General features: G+C 35.2%; 1 protein-coding gene and 3 long non-coding RNA genes across 9 annotated transcripts in view; 3 read left to right on the top strand and 1 right to left on the bottom strand.

The window, feature by feature from the left end:
* LOC126764866 (eukaryotic initiation factor 4A) overlaps positions 1 to 8443 on the top strand; it is a 44609-nt gene extending 36166 nt beyond the window's left edge. The window contains exons 1-5 of one of the 3 annotated variants that reach the window (XM_050482502.1): positions 5011 to 5124; positions 6048 to 6274; positions 7030 to 7643; positions 7710 to 7933; positions 7989 to 8443. In XM_050482502.1, coding sequence (XP_050338459.1) covers positions 5123 to 5124; positions 6048 to 6274; positions 7030 to 7643; positions 7710 to 7933; positions 7989 to 8133 — 1212 coding nt within the window. In that variant the 5' untranslated portion in view covers positions 5011 to 5122 and the 3' untranslated portion in view covers positions 8134 to 8443. Of the gene's footprint in view, positions 1 to 5010; positions 5125 to 5968; positions 5988 to 6047; positions 6275 to 7029; positions 7644 to 7709; positions 7934 to 7988 lie in introns of those variants that run through there. The other 2 variants (XM_050482503.1, XM_050482504.1) reach the window with 2 other exon arrangements.
* LOC126764981 (uncharacterized) lies at positions 2727 to 3296 on the top strand. The gene is made up of 2 exons (XR_007668195.1): positions 2727 to 3094; positions 3156 to 3296. It is a non-coding gene; the product is annotated as an uncharacterized LOC126764981 (long non-coding RNA).
* Positions 8444 to 15705: 7262 nt separating the features above from the next.
* On the top strand, positions 15706 to 17777 carry LOC126764989 (uncharacterized). Its single transcript, XR_007668206.1, has 4 exons — positions 15706 to 16642; positions 16713 to 16863; positions 16927 to 17278; positions 17339 to 17777. It is a non-coding gene; the product is annotated as an uncharacterized LOC126764989 (long non-coding RNA).
* Positions 17778 to 17949: 172 nt separating this feature from the next.
* LOC126764971 (uncharacterized) lies at positions 17950 to 20560 on the bottom strand. Of its 4 annotated transcripts, none has more exons than XR_007668181.1 (5): positions 20435 to 20560; positions 18921 to 18967; positions 18416 to 18546; positions 18302 to 18357; positions 17950 to 18124 (listed from the first exon to the last, which is right to left on the bottom strand). It is a non-coding gene; the product is annotated as an uncharacterized LOC126764971 (long non-coding RNA). The 4 variants fall into 4 exon arrangements; XR_007668179.1 differs by having other exon boundaries at positions 17950 to 18101; XR_007668182.1 differs by having other exon boundaries at positions 17950 to 18062.
* Between the last annotated feature and the right edge of the window lie 1488 nt (positions 20561 to 22048).

The following is a 22048-nucleotide window of genomic DNA, read 5'->3' as shown; positions in this document are numbered from 1 at the left end:
AAAATAGCATAATTTAATAAAAATATTATCAATTTTACTCGAATTCTCAAAAATTGGGGCACAATTCCGATTTCTTAGGCGCCGCGATTTGAAAGTACCGTTGGAAAGAGGAAGTCTTCCTGATTAAAAAATATATACGGTTATAGGTACCGCAAACGCTTAGTTTACGAGATATTCGACCTTAAAGTTCAAAAATTCGCAAAATTCGAACATTTCAAGAAGCTATTTCACCACGTTAAACCCACTTTATTTACATTTTTCTCTTCAAATTAATTAAATTACACTATAATCTTTTAAATAAATCCACATTTTACACTCTTAGCAGTTTTTTTATTTAAAAAATCTTTATTTTAAAAATTACATTTTACACTCGTTTGAACCTCATTTGTTTACCAAAAATTACGAAGAAATGGAGCGCTGCCATGTGATGACAAGACAATTCGCTGAAATTCCTCTTTTTCGCAAAAATTCCTCTATTCATGCATATGGATATTTTCTTTTTTAAATTTATTAAGCAAATAAGTAATATTATATACATGTATTACTAATATTATAACATATGTATAAGTAATATTACATATATAATAATGTTACGTAATAAAGTGTAAGGTTACAGTACAGTACGAAAACTCAAATTTTGTTTCAATATGAGTGCATGATAACCGTAAAATATAACCAGTTTATATCCAAAACTCATATTTTAAATATAATAATGTATATAACGTCACCTAAAATACAAACCAATAGGGGTATTCTCTTGCTCTTGCAAGATTGCAGATTGCAAAAATACTATACCGAAATATACAAGAGCACGAGAGCACCCATTGCAGAATCTAGTGATATATGAATGGCTAATTCGGTCAATTTGTTGTGAATGACTATTAAGCGCGGCTATTGTGAATTGGCGCACCTTCTGCATACATTTTTAAGAAAAAAAACTGTAACAAATCTTTAAAATTTAAATAGAAATAATAAAATCCATTTAAAACTTATCTTCCTCAACAATTTAACGACGTAATATGTCTTTATGTAAAATGGCAACTAAAACAGGGTTGCAATTATATTTTTGCGTGGCATTGCACGCAAATATACATAGGTTTTGGTCTGACATAATTTACAGCCCTTGCAAATATTTTTCTGCGTGTGTTTGTTGTTGTGCCGTTGTAAATCTGCAATTCTTGCACCGTGCACCGGGTCTTGCAAGAGCAAGAGAATACCCCCAATGTATCATAAAAAATAAATTGAAATCGCTGACAGATATAATAACCAAAATGTATAAATTTTATAACGAAAACTTAAATTTTGTTTGAATATTGGATATAAAGTGGTTATATTTTTTGGTTATCATGCACTCATATTGAAACCAAATTTGAGTTTTGGATATAAAGTAGTTATATTTTTTGGTTATTATATCTGTCAGCGATTTCAATTTATTTTTTATGATACATTGGTTTGTATTTTAGGTGACGATATATATATTATTATATTTAAAATATGAGTTTTGGATATAAAGTGGTTATATTTTACGGTTATCATGCACTCATATTGAAACAAAATTTGAGTTTTGGATATAAAGTAGTTATATTTTTTGGTTATTATATCTGTCAGCGATTTCCATTTATTTTTTATGATTCATTGGTTTGAATTTTAGGTGACGATATATATATTATTATATTTAAAATATGAGTTTGAGTGCATAATAACCAAAAAATATAACTACTTTATATACAAAACTCAAATTTTGTTTCAATATGAGTGCATGATAACCGTAAAATATAACCACTTTATATAAAATATAAATGGAAATCGCTGACAGAAATAATAATCAAAATTTATCAATTTTATAACGAAAACTTAAATTTTGTTTGAATATGAGTGCACAATAACCAAAGAATATAACCACTTTCACCACTTTATAACAAAAAGTCAATATATATTTTTATTTTTAACGCAGAAAGGAGTACTACGCGATAGTACTTCAGTCACCCCTGGTATTCGCTCGGCCAGGGTTATTTTTTTAGAGCACGGCCAAAGGCCGACAACGCAGAAAGGAGTACTACGCGATATTACTTCAGTCACATAAATAACGTATTACACATATACATACAGTATGTAGAAAGTATTTTTTTATAGTTAATATAGAAAAAAAAATCACGCAATAAAACAAACAAAGAGAAATTGTTAAAAATCCTATATATTTACTGTTTAAGATGTGGCAAGACTCGTTTTCCTCATAATTGTAAACAATCTAACCTTTTCAACGATGAGTGTGCTAAGTGATTTTTAAATTAATAAATTTAGGTAAAATATAGCAAAATAAAAGTGAAATGTAAGCTTATTTCAAAGCTTAGAGTGTGTACTTAAATATACAAAGAAAAAAATGTGAAAAAATTTTGTGAAACATAGAGAAATAACATGTTTTCTTAGTGCAAATTTTTGAAATTTTAATCGTGAATATTTTAAAAAATATTAGTAATTTTTACATTATTTTTGGATATTCCTCCTCTGGAGAAGCTCCCCTATCCGTACATACCCCATTTATACGGAAATTCGGTTTTTTTACACCTCCGCCAAAGTAATCGGAATCGTGCCAAAATTGGCAAAATGATATTCATATCAATATGATTGCTTGTAAACGTATAAAAATATATGCCAAACGCCCAAAATACGTTTGTAATAGCAATGTATATTTCATGAGAATAATTTTCATTGAATGCTCAGCTTTGTTCACTCATTTCTGTTAAAATTTCTCCTGCCGAGCCAAAAGTGGTGAAATCCACTAATAGAAAATTCATGGCTCTTGACAGTTTACACGCTTGTCCGTAGTTGAACCTTCTCTATATAAGAGTCTTATCACACGAAGCAACTTTTGTTGCGGCAACTCTTGGTTTATAGGCGAGGGGGCGACGAGGAGAGGGGAATCGCGCCGAGTTTCCAGTGTTCAGCAACTCGCTTTGTGTTCTTATTCGTAGCAGTTCGCTGCGACGTTTTTCGGCATTCGTGTTCTTTCTTTCGTAGTACATAGTTGCATTTGCGTATATTTTTTTGAAATTAATATTTTGAATATATTTAAAAAATTTAATTTCATCTTTTGGTAAGTAATTTGCAAATATGTATACAAATATACATTACATAATATAATATAAATATTTTAGAAAATGGAGTATGACGAAAAAATCGAATTAATTAAAGATATTGTGAAATGTATGGAGGAAGCCATACAAATTGATTCAGACGATAGTAAAAAGGGTGATATATCTTTGTTTTAATAAATAAAATGTATTTCTTAATTGACAGAGCTGATTAATATATGTGATAGAGTGGCCCAAATACCTATAAGGAAAAAGAAACGACAATGGGTTAAAGTAAAGAGTAGACAATGGGTTAAAGTAAAGTGAAAGAGAATGAGAAAAAACTCGAGCAGAGTTGCGCAACACAAGTTGCTCGTGTGAAGGTAATGGGCGACAGCAAAAGAGAATCGCCCGAGAATTAGCAACTAAAGTTGCTTCATGTAATCGCAAACTTATACGTTCTCTGGTGACAGTCACAAAATCTATTACATTTCATTATTCAGAGACGTTTTTAAACTTGAATGAAAATAAATATGTCGATAACAAATATTAAATTTTCTATAACATAGTCAAAAAACATAATTATCAATAAAAGTAAAAATATATGTTGACTTTGTTTCATAATATTTACGAAATTTATGTTAAATTGATTTATTTTACAAAATAGCAAATAACTACAATCGATTAATATCTGTAATGATCTCTATTCAGTATATTAACAATGGCAGACAAGAGTTCATTTTGGTTTTGTGACCTGCTAATTACTAGGTCTCAAGTTTGAGTCAATATTTTGAGACTAATACCATGTTCAGACCGACACTTAATCACACGATTTCGGCTGTTGAGTGGTTTATCCCACTAATCTTATAAATTTATCAAGATTTCGCCATACAAAAATGACAGTTCAAAATCACTTCATTGGAGTGATTTGAAACTGATCCACGCTAAATCTCTCTGTGCGACTCTAATTTTACGGCATCTACTTGGCAGCATTGGAAATCTATTATATTATCACAGCTGGTTTAGACACTACAAAAAGGAAAAAAATGTAAACAAACAAATTTTTATTAGAGCAATGAATCTAATTTCTGCCGAAAATCGACTTCCCAAATGAAAAAATGTGTCCATTATTTCCATTATATGGAAAATATTTAAAAGAATACGGCTTTTATTACAAAAAACTATATAACAATGATTTCTTTTGATAAATATTGAGTGATGTAAATTCTTGAATGGCAAAAACAGCTGTTTTTAATCTTTTCAACGGCAGTAAGAACAATGTTGGGTTATGAAATGCTTAAATGTAATCTAATCTTAGAAATTTTCGGTCTGAACATGGTATAACGCTAGAGACTGTTTAGTGAATAGTAACTAGTCACAAATTGAGATTTTACCTCAAAATGTCTCAAATAGAGACTGGTTACAGAATCGCGCTATTAAAATCTCAAATTTAGAGACTTGAGACTGTATCACAGTACGGAATCCCATGGCAAGTCTTCCATACAAAATAAGCTAATAGTTTTTTTTTGCTGGTCAAACAAAATACGCCTTTTATTTAAAATGTTCACTAAGCTATAGTTTTACAGATTCCTTTCAGCTAAAAATCAAAGCAATATTAATATTTGGCGATGGCGATTCTTTCTCGTGAGGTGAATTCCCTGGTGGCACCTTTTCATTCTCAAATTTGCCTTGACGGAACTATATTACATACCAATATTAATATACATAATAAAAATAATAATAATAAAATTTAATTTTTTATATATGTGTACATTTCTATGTGCACTAAGTTGCAAGTTTCACCGGATCATAGTACTTATATTAATATGTATATATCACTTTGAATCATTTTTAAACTTGCTCTGATTTTTAGTAGTAATAGAATATGTCTATTTCGTTGAGTTCATCATTGCCAACCTTATAACAGGTGTAAACTAAACGAACTTTTCGATTGGCAAATGACTCAGAATTCGGCAAGATGGAGCCTTTCGCTTGGTTTTTACGAAGCCTATTCAGCACGTGTGTAAAAAGTGCCAAACTAATTTCAGAAAATGTTAGTATAAAATTGACTAATAATTATAAAAATATTGTGTTTTGTGTCCAAATAGTTTTCATTGTTATGATTAGATAAAAATCACCCGTTTTCAAGTAAAATTGGACATATAATGTTTAATATTTGGTTGCCGTGTTGGTGTTTTGCGCATTGATAGTGTTTGTAGGAAGAGTAGCATAAAGAAAATCGTAAAATTCAATACATGAAAAAGAAAACTTCCGAAGTGAATAATTATTGATGTCGGCAATTTGAATGTCAACGCCTCGGAGATCATATCTTTCATATATATTGGGTCGATCAGAATGTATCCATATTGAGCATTGATTTACATATATACAAAGAAATTCTTCGTTCACTGAATATCCTAACATGAAATTTTTATTTAATTCAAATATAAAATTTTAGACATCTGAAGTTATTTGTTCAAACGAAAAATTATAAATATTAGAACATTCATATAAGAATATTATCAGTTTTCTCCATGCAATTGTTCTTTTACACATATGTATAACTGCCGTTGTACTTCTAACCTAGTATTTTCATTCTTTGCAACCCTGTATTGAACATCGCATATATTCGCACACCCAGCAAGAACAATACCAAAGTGTTAAATGGCTTGTATTTTGAGTATACAGAAGTACAAAACAAAATGGCAGATATGTAGTAACAATTGACAAATAAAGGTAGACAAAATTGATAAACCAACTACCTGGTAATAGTTCCTGCAGGGCTTCAAAATGAAAGTTTAGTTGGCATTAGTAACTAGGTGTGCGCGTTTGCTACATTACAATTTCATTCTTAAAATTTTTATAGTAACGTAATTTACTACAAATCTCTCGTACTTTGGAATACTCAGTTAAAATGTACTAATAAAAAAAATTATTATTTTTTTTTTTATAAATAATTGTATATTTATTATATAGGGATGATCGAAGTGATATAGCTCATGAAGGTCCCAGTGGTATGGATCCGGAAGGTGTCATTGAGTCAACTTGGCATGAAGTTTACGACAACTTCGATGACATGAATTTACGCGAAGAGCTTTTAAGGGGGATTTATGGCTACGGTTTTGAGAAACCTTCAGCTATTCAGCAACGCGCCATTATTCCTTGTGTTAAAGGTCGCGACGTGATTGCTCAAGCCCAATCTGGTATGTATAATAATTACAGATGCAAATTGTTGCAAAAACTGTACAACCATATTAGTTTTCGGAATTATAACAATGTATATTGGTTATTGCACAAACTACCTTAAACAAGAATATGCCTGAAGTATCTTATTTTGCAGCTTAGGATAGGTATTTAGTTTGTAATATTTGTGTGATAGTTAAAAAAAATCATATACAGTATTTGAGTAAATCGTCTATCCTAATTTTATGGTTTTTGGTAAAAAAACAAAATTTTCTTAGTGGTTACTTGAGAAATACATTCGGTTAGTGATCTTCATTTTCCTTGAAAAAATCAATATAATAAATAATAATGGTGTGGTAAATTTATTTTGAAATATGAATATGTTTTCATACATATATTAAGCATCTGCATAGCAAAATAATTAGACAATTTACTTTTTTATTTAAAATAATAAATAATTGTTTGTATGTAGCCGTGATTAAACTCTCATAATTTTTTCTGGTTATCCTGTGGAAGCAGTTTACGTCAAATTGCTTGCCATAAATGCATAATAATAATCATTCCATGAAAATTAATCACCAACATCTCGAAAATTCCATAAGTAATTCGTGCGACCTTATTACAAAAGAGAAAAATTTAGTTAAATTGTGAATCTTGACAAATTGGCAAGGTGTTCAGTTTGACAGGTGCAGATAATGTCAATATTAGTAGTTACGAAAGTTAATACGCAAGCTATTATTTACTGGTTCTTTAAAATAATTTGTCACTTTTTAAGGAACGGGAAAAACTGCAACGTTTTCAATTGCTATCTTGCAACAAATCGATATGTCCATCCGTGACTGTCAGGCTTTGATTTTGGCCCCAACTAGAGAGTTGGCAACTCAAATTCAACGTGTTGTTATGGCACTTGGTGAATACATGAAAGTTCATTCGCATGCTTGCATCGGTGGAACTAATGTGCGTGAGGATGCCAGAAACCTGGAATCTGGATGTCATGTTGTTGTTGGTACGCCTGGTCGTGTGCATGATATGATTAACCGAAAAGTGCTTCGGACACACAATATTAAATTGTTCGTATTGGATGAAGCTGATGAGATGTTATCACGTGGTTTTAAAGATCAAATACAAGATGTTTTTAAAATGCTTCCTCCAGACGTTCAAGTTATTTTATTATCTGCCACTATGCCGCCTGATGTTCTTGAAGTTAGCCGCTGTTTTATGCGAGATCCAGTAAGCATTTTAGTGAAGAAAGAGGAGCTTACATTAGAAGGTATCAAACAATTTTACGTTAATGTTAAGCAAGAAAACTGGAAGCTTGGTACTCTGTGTGATTTGTATGATACGCTATCCATTACTCAATCTGTAATTTTCTGTAATACAAGGCGCAAGGTAATTAAAGATTACATAAGGATATGATGTTTTTTTAGATGGTTTAATAATTTATTGAATTGGCAGGTGGATCAGTTGACCCAAGAAATGACAAATCATAACTTCACTGTATCTGCCATGCATGGTGATATGGAGCAACGTGATCGTGAAGTGATTATGAAGCAATTCCGTTCAGGTTCTTCACGTGTTCTTATTACAACTGATTTGCTCGCTCGTGGTATTGATGTACAACAAGTTTCGCTAGTCATCAACTATGACTTGCCATCCAATAGAGAAAATTACATTCATAGGTAACTATATATTTTTTTTATGTAAAATTATATTCTTATTTTATTTTTATTAAAGAATTGGTCGTGGTGGGCGTTTTGGTCGCAAAGGAGTGGCAATTAATTTTATTACGGACGAGGATAGAAGAATTCTTAAAGACATAGAACAGTTCTACCACACCACTATTGAGGAAATGCCTGCCAATATTGCTGATCTAATTTAAATCTCTTAAAGTCGGAAGCTTCAATTAAAGCAGTGTATGAAAACACCAACAATAATATGTGTAAATCAGATTATATAACATCTTACAAGTGGGTGCAGATGCATCTTATTCTCCAAAATAAAAAGTATATATATTATACAATGAACAACTGCAAAAACTACAACTTCAAAAGAAAGATTAAGTTGTTTCAGCTCTTTTCTAGAATATTGATATACATTTATTAAATAACAAAAAGCAAGAACTATAAGAATTATACTACAATAATAAACTAACTGGGCCACAGCTGTAGTAAAGACAGGGCAGAAAGTAATCGTATTTTTGTTTTCATTAAAAAGTATGATTCATAATTATATTTTATCTTATATTTACTAAAATTTTATTTATGTAAAATAGGCGACTGTTGATTAACAATTATATTCAGTTAATAACAGATTGAGCTGGGGCATATATTCACTCAACTATTTTCGTATTACAATTTTCAGTCGGAAGTTTTATTTGTGTTGCCAACGTAAAAATTAAACAGCTGAAAAATTTTAAAGTAAAAACTAAACAATTTAGTTACGAAAAGATGAATATTAATGGCTGGGATTTAGAATAGCATACCCACTTTCGGGGTTAAAAAGGGTATTTATGGATAAGGAAAGTTATATAAAAAATACATATATAACGTTAAAAAATTAAAATGCGAGCTTCTCCGATTTGTAATGAATTTTGCACATATATTTTTTAAATTTTTTATCTACTAACACTTCATTAATTTGGTATTACGCATTTGTTGTTGAAATAGTGTAAAAATAATTTTAGTTTCATATATACATAATTTAAAATGGTTGCAAGCAAGCAAAAATTAATACCGGAATTTTGTTCCCACAACGGTAGAGCAGGAATAAAGGGTTGTTAAACTTATTCCAGTGTGAGAGCGCCTCAAAATTAGCGTTTTTTTTATAACATTTTCCATTATGGCCAGATTGAACAAAATTACAATTTTTGGGCATTTAAATTCAAACACCCAACATTTAGTATGAATAAAAATTACTATATAGCGGTTATTTATTATATGGAGAAACTATTTAAATCTTTTTAAAGAATATTATAACAACTGACTTTTGTCCTTTCAATACCCAATAATAGGATTTAAGCTTGTTAGGTCTCAATCATTAAATGTTTTTAATAATTTTCCATTGAAAATAAAACTATGATGCTTCAAATTACAAAACGTTTCATCAAATATCTTTAGATTTCACAAATTTATTTAATTTTCATTGTTTTACATTTTTTATAAGTGGTCTTGAACGATGCAACTAATCCCTCCGTTTACATATTTTTTTGGTAAGATTTCAATCTGGCCATCGCTCGTTTCCAATTGCTAAACGTCAAAACCTACTGAACTCGATTAGCTGTCAAAGTTCAGTAGGTTTTGACGTTTAGCAATTGCTCTCTCACTTCCAGTGAGAGAGGAGTTAAAGATCTCTTTATCTCTGATTCTGCTGCTACATCACAACAACAACCGGAATCAGAGATAAAGAGATGTCCAACTCCTCTCCCACTAGAAGTGAGAGAACAATTGCCAAACGTCAAAACCTACTGAACTTTGACAGCTAATCGAGTTCAGAAGGTTTTGACGTTTAGCAATTGAAAAAGAGGGACGACCAAATTGAAATCTTATCAAAAAAATATGTAAACGGAGGGATTTGTTGTATCGTTCAAGACCACGTATAAAAAATGTAAAAGCAATGAAAATTAAATAAATTAGTGAAATTTAAAGACATTTGATGAAAGGTTTTGTAATTTGAAGCATCATAGTATTATTTTCAATGGAAAATGATTAAAAATATTTAATGATTGAGAGCTAACAAGCTTAAATCCTTTTATTGGGTATTGAGAGGTCAAAAGTCAGTTATTCTAACATACTTCAATAAGATTTAAATAGTTTCTCCATATAATAAATAACCACTATATAGTAATTTTTATTCATACTAAATGTTGGGTGTTTTAATTTAAATGCCCAAAAATTATTATTTTGTTCAATCTGGCCATAATGGAAAATGTTACAAAAAACCCTAATTTTGAAGCGCTCTTACACTGGAATAAGTTGGACATCCCTTTATTCCTGACCAGAATTCTGTACTGTGATAAAGGTCGAGTCTCTAAATTTGAGATCTTAAATTAGAGACAAATTTCGTCACTTGAAACGATTTTGCAGTTCAGTACGTAACAGTCACAAAAATCTCTCAATTGAAAACGAACATGTCTAATCAGCTCTTACAGTTCAGTTCAGTTTAGAGATGTATTTAAATTGGAATGAAAATATATATGTCTATAACAAATATTAAATTTTCTATAACTTAGTCAAAAGGCATAATTACCAATAAAAATATATGTTGATATATTTCATAATTACGAAATTTATGTAAAATTGACTTTTTCGTGTTAGAGTTGCTTACAAAATATAAAAAAACGACAAAGTCCTCCTGATTGAAAAATATCCAGGGTTAAAGGTACCGCAAACGCTTAGTTTAAGAGATATTCGACTTTAAAATTCAAAATCTCCCAAAATTCGAACATTTCAACAAGCTATTTCACTATATTTAGCACACTTTGTGCACATTTTTCACTTCAAATTCATTTAATTAAACTGTAAACATTTAAACAAATTCACAATTCACACTTTTTGCAGGTTTTATAATAAAGAAATTTATACTTTAAATATTACTCGTAGTGAGCATCATTTATGTGCTAACCATTTTGAGGAAATGGAGCGCTGCCATATGATAATAAGCAAATATGAGCAATTCGCTGAAATTTCTCTTTTTCGCAATAATTCCTCTTTCTTAATTTAGCAATCTTATTTCTATTAAAAACATGGGTCTGCAAATTATATTTGAAATTAAAATGAGTATAGACAGTCTTTCATGCATATGGATATTTGCTTATGTAAATTTAATAAACAACTAAGTAAAATTAAATAACAATATTACGTAATAAAATACTTAGATTTTTAAAGGAGTACTACGCAGAAGTACTTCAGACACCCTGAGTATTGGCTCGACCAGGGTTATTTTTTCATGCGGGGCCAAAGGCCGCCAACGCCGAACGGAGTACTACGCGAAAGTACTACAGTCACTCTGGGTATTGGCTCGACCAGGGTTATTTTTTTAAAGCGCAGCCGAAGTCCACATGACATAAATTTTATAAAATTATCATAGATTTTTTCTTATTTGTGTTTATTAAATATAAATCACATATTATGTCTGCGAATGGTAGGCACCTTGTCGCGGTGCAGGGGCTTAAACTGCAACACAGTACGGCATCTTCCAACCGTCATGGGTAATGCTGCATAGCATCTCTCCTGGTGGTTGGCAGAAGCTGGATGTGTGCGGCGACCAAGAGCTACTACCTCCTAATCCAGGGTGTTATGCAACTCGCGTGCCCATTGGAAGATTTGCAGCCACGAGGTAAATTCGGCTGTATTCGAACGGAGCCTTCCCAACACCAGGCCGCCTTGGGAAGTAACGGTGGCCTTACCGCGTCAAGGGGCTCTGGCGCGGCGGACCTTTGAGATTCCCCTCCTAATTAATAGACCGGTAGGCCCACAATGTGGGCTGAACGGTCGTAAGAAACAGACGAGGAGGCCGCGAGAAGCATCCGGATGGTAGTGGTGCCCCGCAACTACAGACGGCCTGGTAAATTCCTTATTCATGGGCGATGGATACACCGGCTCCTTTAATGGTATCTATTTTAAGGGAGGTATGCTGCTGGTCGACTGTCAGGATGAAGAGTCGGCCACCTGGTTAACGGAAGTCACGTCAAAGCCAGAGGGTTGGGAGGGTCCGCTCCTGTGTGTAAAAAGAGGTGAGGAAATACCACAAGTGCACAACATGACAGTATTCTTTCCCCGAAGTGCGGACAAGACCTACGACTTCGCGCTTGGTTTGGTAAAGAACAAAACCTCGGTTTAAGTACCTCAGCGTGGAAGGTCGTAGCAAGCAAAGTTGAGGGGTCAGGGTGGAACCTCAACATCACAGTAGATGACGAATCCTTTCACTCTTTCGAACTTCTGTTTCAGTACCGACTCTACCCGTGGCCAGCTCAGCAGAGCAGGATGCGATTGCCGCTGTGGTTGCGGGAGAGCGACACGAGTCCCCAACGACACCATGGCTGGGCAGGTTGTAACCACTGTCGCCGATAAGAGTAGGAGCAGTGAGCTCCCCAACGAGCAGGAAGGCACGCTTCCATCCCCCCAAGAGCTTCTGGAAGGGCTGGAAATGCAGGTGGGTGAAGATGGCGATGACGAGGACCTGTCTCTCATCGAGCCGATACTGTAAGCCCCAGCGCCGGCATAGAAGTTGACCAGGTGAACCTGCATCGCGCATCGGCAGCCTTGCCTATCATCGTAAAGAGGTTCATCTCGGATAACCTGGGCATCCTCGTAATCCAAGAACCATGGGTGTACAAAGGAGAGGTAAGAGGCCTCAATTCGAGAAAAATCATGGTAATCTGGGATCTCTCTAGCGAGAGACCCCGTTCTTGTGTAGTCGTTAGAATCGATATAGACTTCTTCTGTATTTCAGAGTTTCTAACGTAAGATCTAGTGGCGGTACAAGTGAAGGACAGGGAAGGCTCAGACTTCGTTCTCGCATCCGCCTACTTTCCAGGAGAGACGGCTACAGCTACACATAAGCGGAGTGGGGCAGGCAGATGGTAGGTCCACTACAGCTGGACTGGAGAGCAGACTAAGTGCCATAAACCAGTCCAGAATGGACGCCTATCACTGTGCCTGTCCACTAAGAGTGACTACCAGTAAATAAATCTGTTCCTGGTGGTCTAGCAAACTCTCGGCTCTCAGACATAGGGTGCGAGGGCTGTTCAATAAAGCCAAGCGGACAGGCAACTGGGAGGAATACAAGCAGCACCTAACAACCTACAACCAGGATATTAGGTTTGCAAAGACAAATAGTTTTAGGAAATTCTGTGTCAGCTTCTCCTCGACCTCCGAAGCAGCTCGGCTGCACAAGGCGTTGTCGAGAGGTAAGACAGACATGGTATTATCCATAAAAGACAGGACGGGACCTATACGACTAGCGCGGAAGAGAGGACAGAAACACTCCTACAAGCGCACTTTCCGGAGACAGTTCAGGCTGACCTAACTCCAGCATCAGTCACACGTAGGCCGGATCGCCCAGACTGGCTGACTGCAAAGCATCTCTTCACTGTAGATTCAGTCAAGTGGGCACTGGCCTCCTCTTTGAGCTACAAGTCACCGGGGAGGATGGCGTCTTCCCAGCCCTTTCGCAGCAAGGTATGGATATTCTCCTGCCACACCTGCAGGGGCTGATGAGAGACAGCTTGGCGTTGTCGTATATCCCAGAGCCATGGAGAATTGCAAAAGTAATCTTCATCCCCAAGGTAGGTAGGAGAGACTATTCGTTAGCCAATTCAGTCCGGCCTATAAGTCTCACATCCTTCATGCTAAAGGGGATGGACCCCTACATCTCAGACAGCACGCGTACAGAGCGGGTAGATCCACTAACACGGCTCTGTACCAACTCACGTCTGAGTTGCAGGATTCGCTGGATAACGGCGAGGTAGCGATTTGCGCCTTTCTAGACATTGAGGGTGCTTTTGATAACGCGTCTCACACTAGCGTGATCAAGGCACTGAAGAGTAAGAACGTAACAGCTTCGGTATGCAGATGGATAGGAGCCCTACTGCACACTAGGATAGCGCAAACAATGGTGGAGGAAACCTATCGAAAGGATGGTGCAACACGGTAGGGCTCAACATTAACCCAGCAAAAACTACCGTGATCCCTTTTACTACGCAGAGATCACTTCCAGGCTTGAGGTCCCCAACTATTGGAGGTATTTGCTCACTTTACACTCATCCCTACGGTGGAGTAGGCATTTGGACTTAACGCTGTCCAAAGCAACTAAAGCACTTATGATATGCAGACGCCTGGCAGGCAGATCCTGAGGATGCAAGCCCGGTATCATGAGCTGTATACCATGATTGTAAGGCCTATCGTCACCTATGGAGCGGTTGCCTGGGCTGCCAAGGCAGCGCAGTCTTCGGTGGTCCGTAGACTATCAAAGCTGCAAAGGCTTGCCTGTGTCTGTGCTTCGGGGGCAATGCGTACATGCCCCACGGTGGCACTGGAAGTCATTCTGGATCTCACACCGCTGCATCAGGGGATAAAACAAGTAGCAAAACATACCATGTTGCTAATGTCAGCAGAGGGCTGCGGAAAAGGAAAGCTAATGTCCTCTCGACAGATGGAGGCACTAGCGAAAAGCACACCGCTGGCCCTCCTCCCAAAGGACGGCACCACGAAGAGGATAAATTTCAAAAGGAACTTCAGAGTGACTCTCGGCAGCAAGACTGAGTGGAACGATTCCACGCTAGAAATGCTGCTGGAAGACAGTACCATCCAGTGGTACACTGACGGCTCAAAAACACCGGAGGATATTGGGGCAGGTATTGCGGGACCGCGTACTAAGCTGTTTCAGGCTGAAGTTTTTGCCATATGTCAGTGCGCAGAAGTCAACCTCCGCCACAACTATCGCAACCAGCGCATAGCCATTCTCAGTGATAGTCAAGCCGCACTAAAAGCGATCTTAGCATATAAGACCAAATCGCTTTTGGTAGAGGAATGCATAGAAAGGCTAAACCGCCTATCCTTGTGCAACCGGGTGCACCTAATTTGGATTCCAGGGCATAAAGGAATAGAAGAAATGAGAGGCAGCTTCCAAGATGATGGGACCAGAACCATGCATAGCGGTAGGATCCCACACTCTTAAGGAATGGAGAGAGAACGGCATTGGCAGCAGGCAGCAAGTATGCGCCATGCCAAGCTGCTTCTTGGGGGGTACAACCTCTCCAGGTTCAAAGAACTAATTAACCTCCCCCTTAACAAATTCCGCCTTCTCGTCGCGATCTACACAGGGCACTGCAAGCTCATGGGCATAGTCTCCTGTGCTAACTGCCGGTTCTGCGACCTGGAACAGGAATCACCAGCACACCTAATTCTGGATTGTACAGCAATCTGCAGAAGAAGGCTTAAGGCCCTGGGTTCCATATACATTAGCAGGGATCACATCACCTCAATAGCGCCCGGGAATTTTGGGAAGACATGTGATATAGGAGAGGGCACAATAGACCCTAGGTCGCGGTGCATTACCTCATTAATAATATGTTCTATCTATTTTATAAATATGTAGATGGAAAAATTGTTCACAACTCAATTATAACTTGAAAAATATTAGAAAGTATTTTGTATTATACTTAATAAAGAGAAAAAAAGAATCATGCGAAAATATAAAAAAAAAAAAATCGTTGAAAATCCGACATATTTTGTGTTTAAGATGTGGCAACGCTCGTTTTCCTTATAATTGTAAACAATTTAACCTTTTCAACGATGAGTGTGCTAAGTGTTTTTTAAATTAATAAATATAGCTAAAATATAACAAAATAAAAGTGAAATATGAACTTATTTCAATGTTTTGAGTGTATATTTATGTGTTATTAATAAAAATTTTTGAATTTTTAATCAGGAATGTTTTAAAAAATATAAGTGTTAGCAAAATTATTTTTGCATATTCCTCCTCTGGAGAAGCTCCCCTATCTGTACATACCCCATTTATACCGAAATTCGTTTTTTTTTACCCGACCACAAAAGTAATCGGAATCGTGCCTCTATAGAGATCTTCATAGATTCATTCAGTATATTCAAAATGGCAAACAAAAGTTCTTTTTAGTTTTGTGACCTGTTATCTATCAGGCAATATTTTGAGATTAACGCTAGAGACTGTTTAGTAAATAGCGACTAGTCAAGAACGATAGAGAAAGAGATTACGCAATGCGCATGTTTGCTTTCAGTCAGCTGTTCTTGCTGACGTCACGGTTGACTTATTATTCGCCCGCGCTTTTGAAAGTGAATTCGAATTGTGTTTTCAAGTGTTGTATTAAATTGAAATTTTATATTTTTTAAAATGCGTTGCGCAGTGTTCGGGTGCAATAATTATAATGGTAAAAATTGTGCTACGAAATGGAGATTTTTGCATTTCCCTAAAGATAAAACAGTAGTAAAACAATGGATTCATTTTTGTCGTCGTACGGACAAAATTAATGTTAAAAATGCATGCATTTGTGAAGTGCACTTCGTGCCAGAAGCCATCGAAAGAAACTTGCAGTTTGAAATGGGTAATTATAGGATTTTGATTACAATAATTTTACTTTTATAACCAAACACTCTTGCAGGTTTAAGTTCGCGGAATCCAACTAAGTTGCTACCTAGCGCTTTTCCCACGTTAACCACTGCTCCTGCAGAGGCTAATGAACGTCAGAAAAGGATGGAGTCTCGTTCTAAAAAAGAGATGTTAACAAAAATGTTGAAGAATACCGCCCCTGTTGAAGTAATTCAAGAACACGAGGTTGGAGAGGCACCTTAAACTGCAGGAGAAGAGGTCATCGATGAGAAAGACGAGAAAATACTGCATTTGGAAACAGAAATGTTAGTCCTAATTGATATTGATGAAGTATCTTTTTCTTACATAAGTATGTGTATTTCTTATTATTTTTAGACAAAGGCTGAACAGTGTTGTTAGAACTTTGAATAAGTGCAAAAATGAGCAGTCAGCAGAAGTTAAACGCCTTAGGATTTCCATTAAAACCTCGGAATTCCACAGAAATAATTTGGAGCAAAAACTTAGCTGCATTTTTACCAACGGCCTGGTAAGTGCCCAAATTTTAAAAAGTATATTGCAAAATATATTAAAGTTCATTACACATACATAGATTGAAAAATTAAGGGATGGAAATAAACGGCGGAATTGGAAAGAAGAAGACATAGCTAAGTCGACCACGCTATATTCAACGAGCCCGAAAGCGTAGAAACTTTTACGGAGAAACAACTTTCCTCTACCAGGTGTGCGCACTTTGCAATGGTGGTCAAAGAAAATTGACGTAGCTCCAGGTGTCATAGAGCCGGTGATGAAACTGTTGAAGGCAGCAACTGAGCTAACACAAGCGCAAAAAATTTGTGTACTCAGTTTTGATGAAATGAAGATCAGAAAGAGTTACTGTTACGATAGATCCACTGATTCCACATTGCCTCCTGTTAACTACGTTCAGGTGGCAATGATAAGAGGTAATTAAACTCATTAATTTACTTGAAGTCAATTTTTTCTAATGTACTTTGTTCTTTTAGGTTTGATAAGTAAATGGAAACACCCTGTATTCTTCGTGTATGATTGCAAAATGACGAAGGAAGTACTGTTTAGCATTTTGTCAAGCCTTAAAAAGTGCGGTTACAATATTGTTGCCATTGTAAGCGATTTAGGTAGATCAAATAGAGCCCTGTCAACCATGAGCGGGTAAAACACCAGATAATTAGCGGGTAACATGGTGGTAAACGTGGTGGTAAACATATAGAGCCTGGCAGATATTTTACCCAGTCACGTACGTATACATGTGATCATACATCTTTGTTGCGCTCATTCAGCAGTGTCATATAAAAAAGTATATCTGTCCTGCTCTAATATCCCCAATCGACGGCTGATGCAGGGTTGCATTTTCTCTTTTTAAATAGCTGATACAGGGTTGCATTTTAAACAGCTGATGCAGGGTTGCATTTTTTGATTCCTACTTTTAAAATTTCAAACTAAACTTTTTAATGTTCAAAATTTTTATTTTATTTTATTTTTTATATGTTACAAAAAATTTATTACAATTTATATAAATAAAAATATATTTAATTTAAAAAATATTTAATATCTGAAAAAAGATTAAATAAAGAAAAGAATTTTTAAAACCTGAAAATAAAAGAGTGGAAAAATATTATAAAAGAAAAATACCTGAAAATAAAATATATTAAATACAAATAGAATTTACTATGAAAGCCAATATTAATTAAATAAAAATAGTGATAAAATCTGAAAAGAAAGAATAATTAAATAAAAATCATAATAAATCTGAAATAAAAGAATAATATTATCTGATTATTTAAAATATAAGGCAAACATTTGTTTTCACCTATTATATTGGATTGTGCAGGCCACCTTAAACGCATAAAATACATACTTATGTACATATGTATGTAATTATTTTTGCGTATTATGTTGAACTGCGCAATCCAATTTCAAACAACAGACACTTTTTCTCACGTACTTACTTAACAATTTAAATTTGCTGCTTCTGATGATATTGCTGCAGCTGCTAATTCCAATGCTATAAAAACAAATGAAGTAATTATTTGCAAATTATTTAAAAAAAATCATTCACTTACCTTCTTGTTGTACGAGCCTCCTTTACGATAGTACGATCACGAATGACATGCGTCTTTCAATCGTTTTTTTATTACCCTTTTTGGGATTTTCTTTTGTCACTATTGACAATAATGTTTTCTCCTTCGCACTCCTTCAAATAAATCAAGAGATGAAAGAAACTTTTTTTCATCGCATTTAGGTAAACAAAAAATAACCCGAAAATGTGCGTTGGTGTTAGTGTATAGAGAAAAAATGTGTAGTTGTATTGGAATATTTGTCTCAAGCGGGTAGCCGTGGTTCGCAGGGAGGCTTATATAATGATCTTGAAAATAATGTGGAAAAACCTCACTAAAAAATTATGTAAATTATGATATACTTTTAATTGTGTTTTTTTTCTATTGCGGGTTTTCACACAACGGTCCCCCATTTAATAAAACTACAGAGAAATCATTTTTTGGATAAGGGCTTTACTATCAATGAAAAAATTGTTAGAAAAGACATAATTCTGAAGCTGCTCTCGCTTACCTCCAACGAGCTGTCCATCATGCACAAAATTTCCCAGAAGCATTTGTCTGTAACAGAAGCAGAAAGGCAAAAGGTTAAACTAGCCACAAAATTGTTCTCCCACACAATTGCTCAAGCAATAACTCGAGCCGCTAGTTTAGGTCTACTAGATAACGAAAATTGGGAGGAATGCCATCGACTTTTCAAAATTGTAAGTAATATTTAAAATATTAATTAAAATGTTCATATATAATAAATATTAATTTTGTAGAAAAATTACTGGTTTGATCTAATGAATGTCAAAGCCCAAAGATGGAGTGAGGGAACGCTTGCACGCCTACGGTTTGGCTTTGAACAAACAATATAATGTACTGGAACAGATGACGGAGATGGTTTCATCAATGAGAGTCATTGGTAAAAATGGGTTCCTTTCATTCCAAAAAGGTAATACCCAAGCTATATATATTTAGATAAGTTGATTTTCTACAGTTTTTGATTTTACTTATGATTTATAGGTATACTCCAAAGCAATATTGTTTTGAAATTGCTGCTGGATGACTTAAGACAGCAGTACAAAATTGATTACGTTTTGACCAACCGAATAAACCAGGATGTTTTGGAAAATTTTTTTGGCGTAATCAGGTCAAAAGGCGGTCTTCACGATCACCCTGACAGGCAGGAGTTCAAATATAGGCTGCGTTCCTATATACTTGGTCACAACGAAGGAGCGATCACAGAAGAAGGAAATGTTGAAGTCGACAACACACCAGATCTGGAAGGGAATTACTTATCTCTAACCGGTAATTATCAAAATATTAAACGTACGTAGTATTATAAACCTAAAACTAGAGGAAAACATTCTTATATAAAAATGTATTGATGTTAACAAATGCAAATATGTACTTACATACAAACTAAGTTTTTGCATACTAACCACTGTTTCTTATCCTAACTATAATGATAATCTTGACTAACAAATTATTCCATTTATTTATACGCATGTATGTATGTTTATTATTTTTTGCAGGTAATATTTTTCAACGTGTGTCAGTTGATCTAAATTCCACTGACCCAATTGAAAAAAATTATGACTTGGAGATTCTCAACAACGACGGACTTGAGAATTTGGCAGGGTATATCTGCCACAAACTCGGTAAAGACAACCCCGAAATTTGTGCCAATTCAGAAAATTGTTCACCTTATTCTTGGGTGGATCACCTTTCTGAAGGAGGACTCTCAAAACCAACAGATATGTTGATGGAGCATATGAGAGCAGTATTTGGCGATGTTAATGGTACTGATTTGCATATATGTATGTACAAATTACGTGCAGAAGCACTTAGATTTAAGTAATTTTGTAAATTGTAGCTCGAAAGTAAAAGAATTGATTTTCAGAGCTAGAATGTATTTTAGGATTCGTTCCTTAAATAAAAACTTAATTGAACATATGCATAGCAAAAAAAAGAAAATCAAATAATAAAATGAAAATACAATTAAATGAATATGTAGGTAAATGTTCACTATAAAATATTCACTTATACTGATGTTAACTTTTGATGATATTCATGTTTTTGTGTGCCTGCAATACAAAAATGCTTCTTATTGCAAAGAAAAACAAACAACTGAAAATCAGCTGATTGTACGTTGGTCAACCGTGACGTAGATGCGCAGAACCAACAAAATTTGAACTCGTAATTGCGCAGTCTTTGTTTCTATCATTCTTGGTAACTAGTCATAAATTGAGGTTTTACCTCAAAATGTCTCAAATAGTCACTAGAGACTACTTACAGAATCGCGCTATAACTTGTTACTAGTCACAAATTGAGACTACCTCAAAGAGTGACTAGAGACTGCTCACAGAATTGCGCTATAAATGTTATAGCCTTGACAGACGACGGCGTTAATCCGGATTAATTGCGCACTTAATCATAACCAAATTTGTAAGTGACAGACGGTAGCTATGTGAGTTTTTAACTCTCGTAAACGGCTGCTTGTCCTTTTTTTTATAATGTTTTCAATGAAAATCGATAGAAGATAAACCATTTTTTATTACTGTTAAATAATTTAATTTACCAACGGGTCCTCAATGCTTTATTGAGATGAGTACCATCAGCACTGAGTTAAAATCAGAGAAAAGAGTTGTACATATATGTCCTCCGGTATTTGTAGGAATTCAAAGGAATTTAAAATACCTTAACTTCGAAATATTAATAAACAAATATAAAAATAAATAGAAATGTATGATAAAAGAGAGATGAGAAACAGAATTAGATAAAACCGTATTGGCAGATCAGACTTAAGATTATTAAAAAAAATTTTAAGCTATCGTCAATAATCCTAAACTTCCTGCCCGGTCAACTCGAAATCCTCCTTCTCAAGCAACAGACAAAGTTTCTGGACGGCTCGTTTCATGTATCCTCTAGCTGTTGCGGACATTGCGGACTACACTATCACCCCGGGATGTTCTGTTGTCACTTGATCCAGGCACCAGTGGGTTGGAGGCAGGTTCTCCTGTTTGACTAGGACGATATCATCCACCCTTATATTCTTCGTGCGCCGAAGAAATTTATTTCGTCTCTGTAGAATGGTGAGATACTGCTCACTCCATCGCTTCCAAAATCCTTATTGTATTTGCTATTGCTTCTGTCGGTTGCTAGGAATATGTTTGGTATCTGGTTCGGGGACAACCAGTGGTGGAGATCCAATCAGAAAATCACAAGGCGTTAACGCAAGTTTCTCCTCATGATCGTCGTAAAGTGGTGTAATAGGACGGAAGTTGAGACATGCTCACGGCCAGAGTTTGCAGTTGACTGTACCGTATGACCTGCGCACCTACGCAGCGTATCAAATGGTGCTTAGCGGACTTTACTGCAGCCTCCCAGAGACCTCCTTGATTCGTCGCACTGGGTATAATAAAATGCCAATGCGCGCCCGAATTTGCAAACGATCGCTGATTATTCTCACCCTGCCATGCTGAGAGATCTTCCTTCAGGAGTCGGTTGGCACCAGTGAGCTGCAACAAGTATGATTAAATCAGAACTCGTACCAAAAACACAATCAAATCTATTTAGTTCATTATAAACAAAAAAATCTGTTCTTCGGCAATCACGATCGAGTAAACGGTATGGCTGGCTTCGGTTCAAATCGTC

This window comes from Bactrocera neohumeralis, unplaced genomic scaffold (genome assembly GCF_024586455.1).
Source record: "Bactrocera neohumeralis isolate Rockhampton unplaced genomic scaffold, APGP_CSIRO_Bneo_wtdbg2-racon-allhic-juicebox.fasta_v2 cluster10, whole genome shotgun sequence".
Lineage (NCBI taxonomy): Eukaryota > Metazoa > Arthropoda > Insecta > Diptera > Tephritidae > Bactrocera > Bactrocera neohumeralis.
This window is presented reverse-complemented; position numbering and strand designations above follow the sequence as displayed.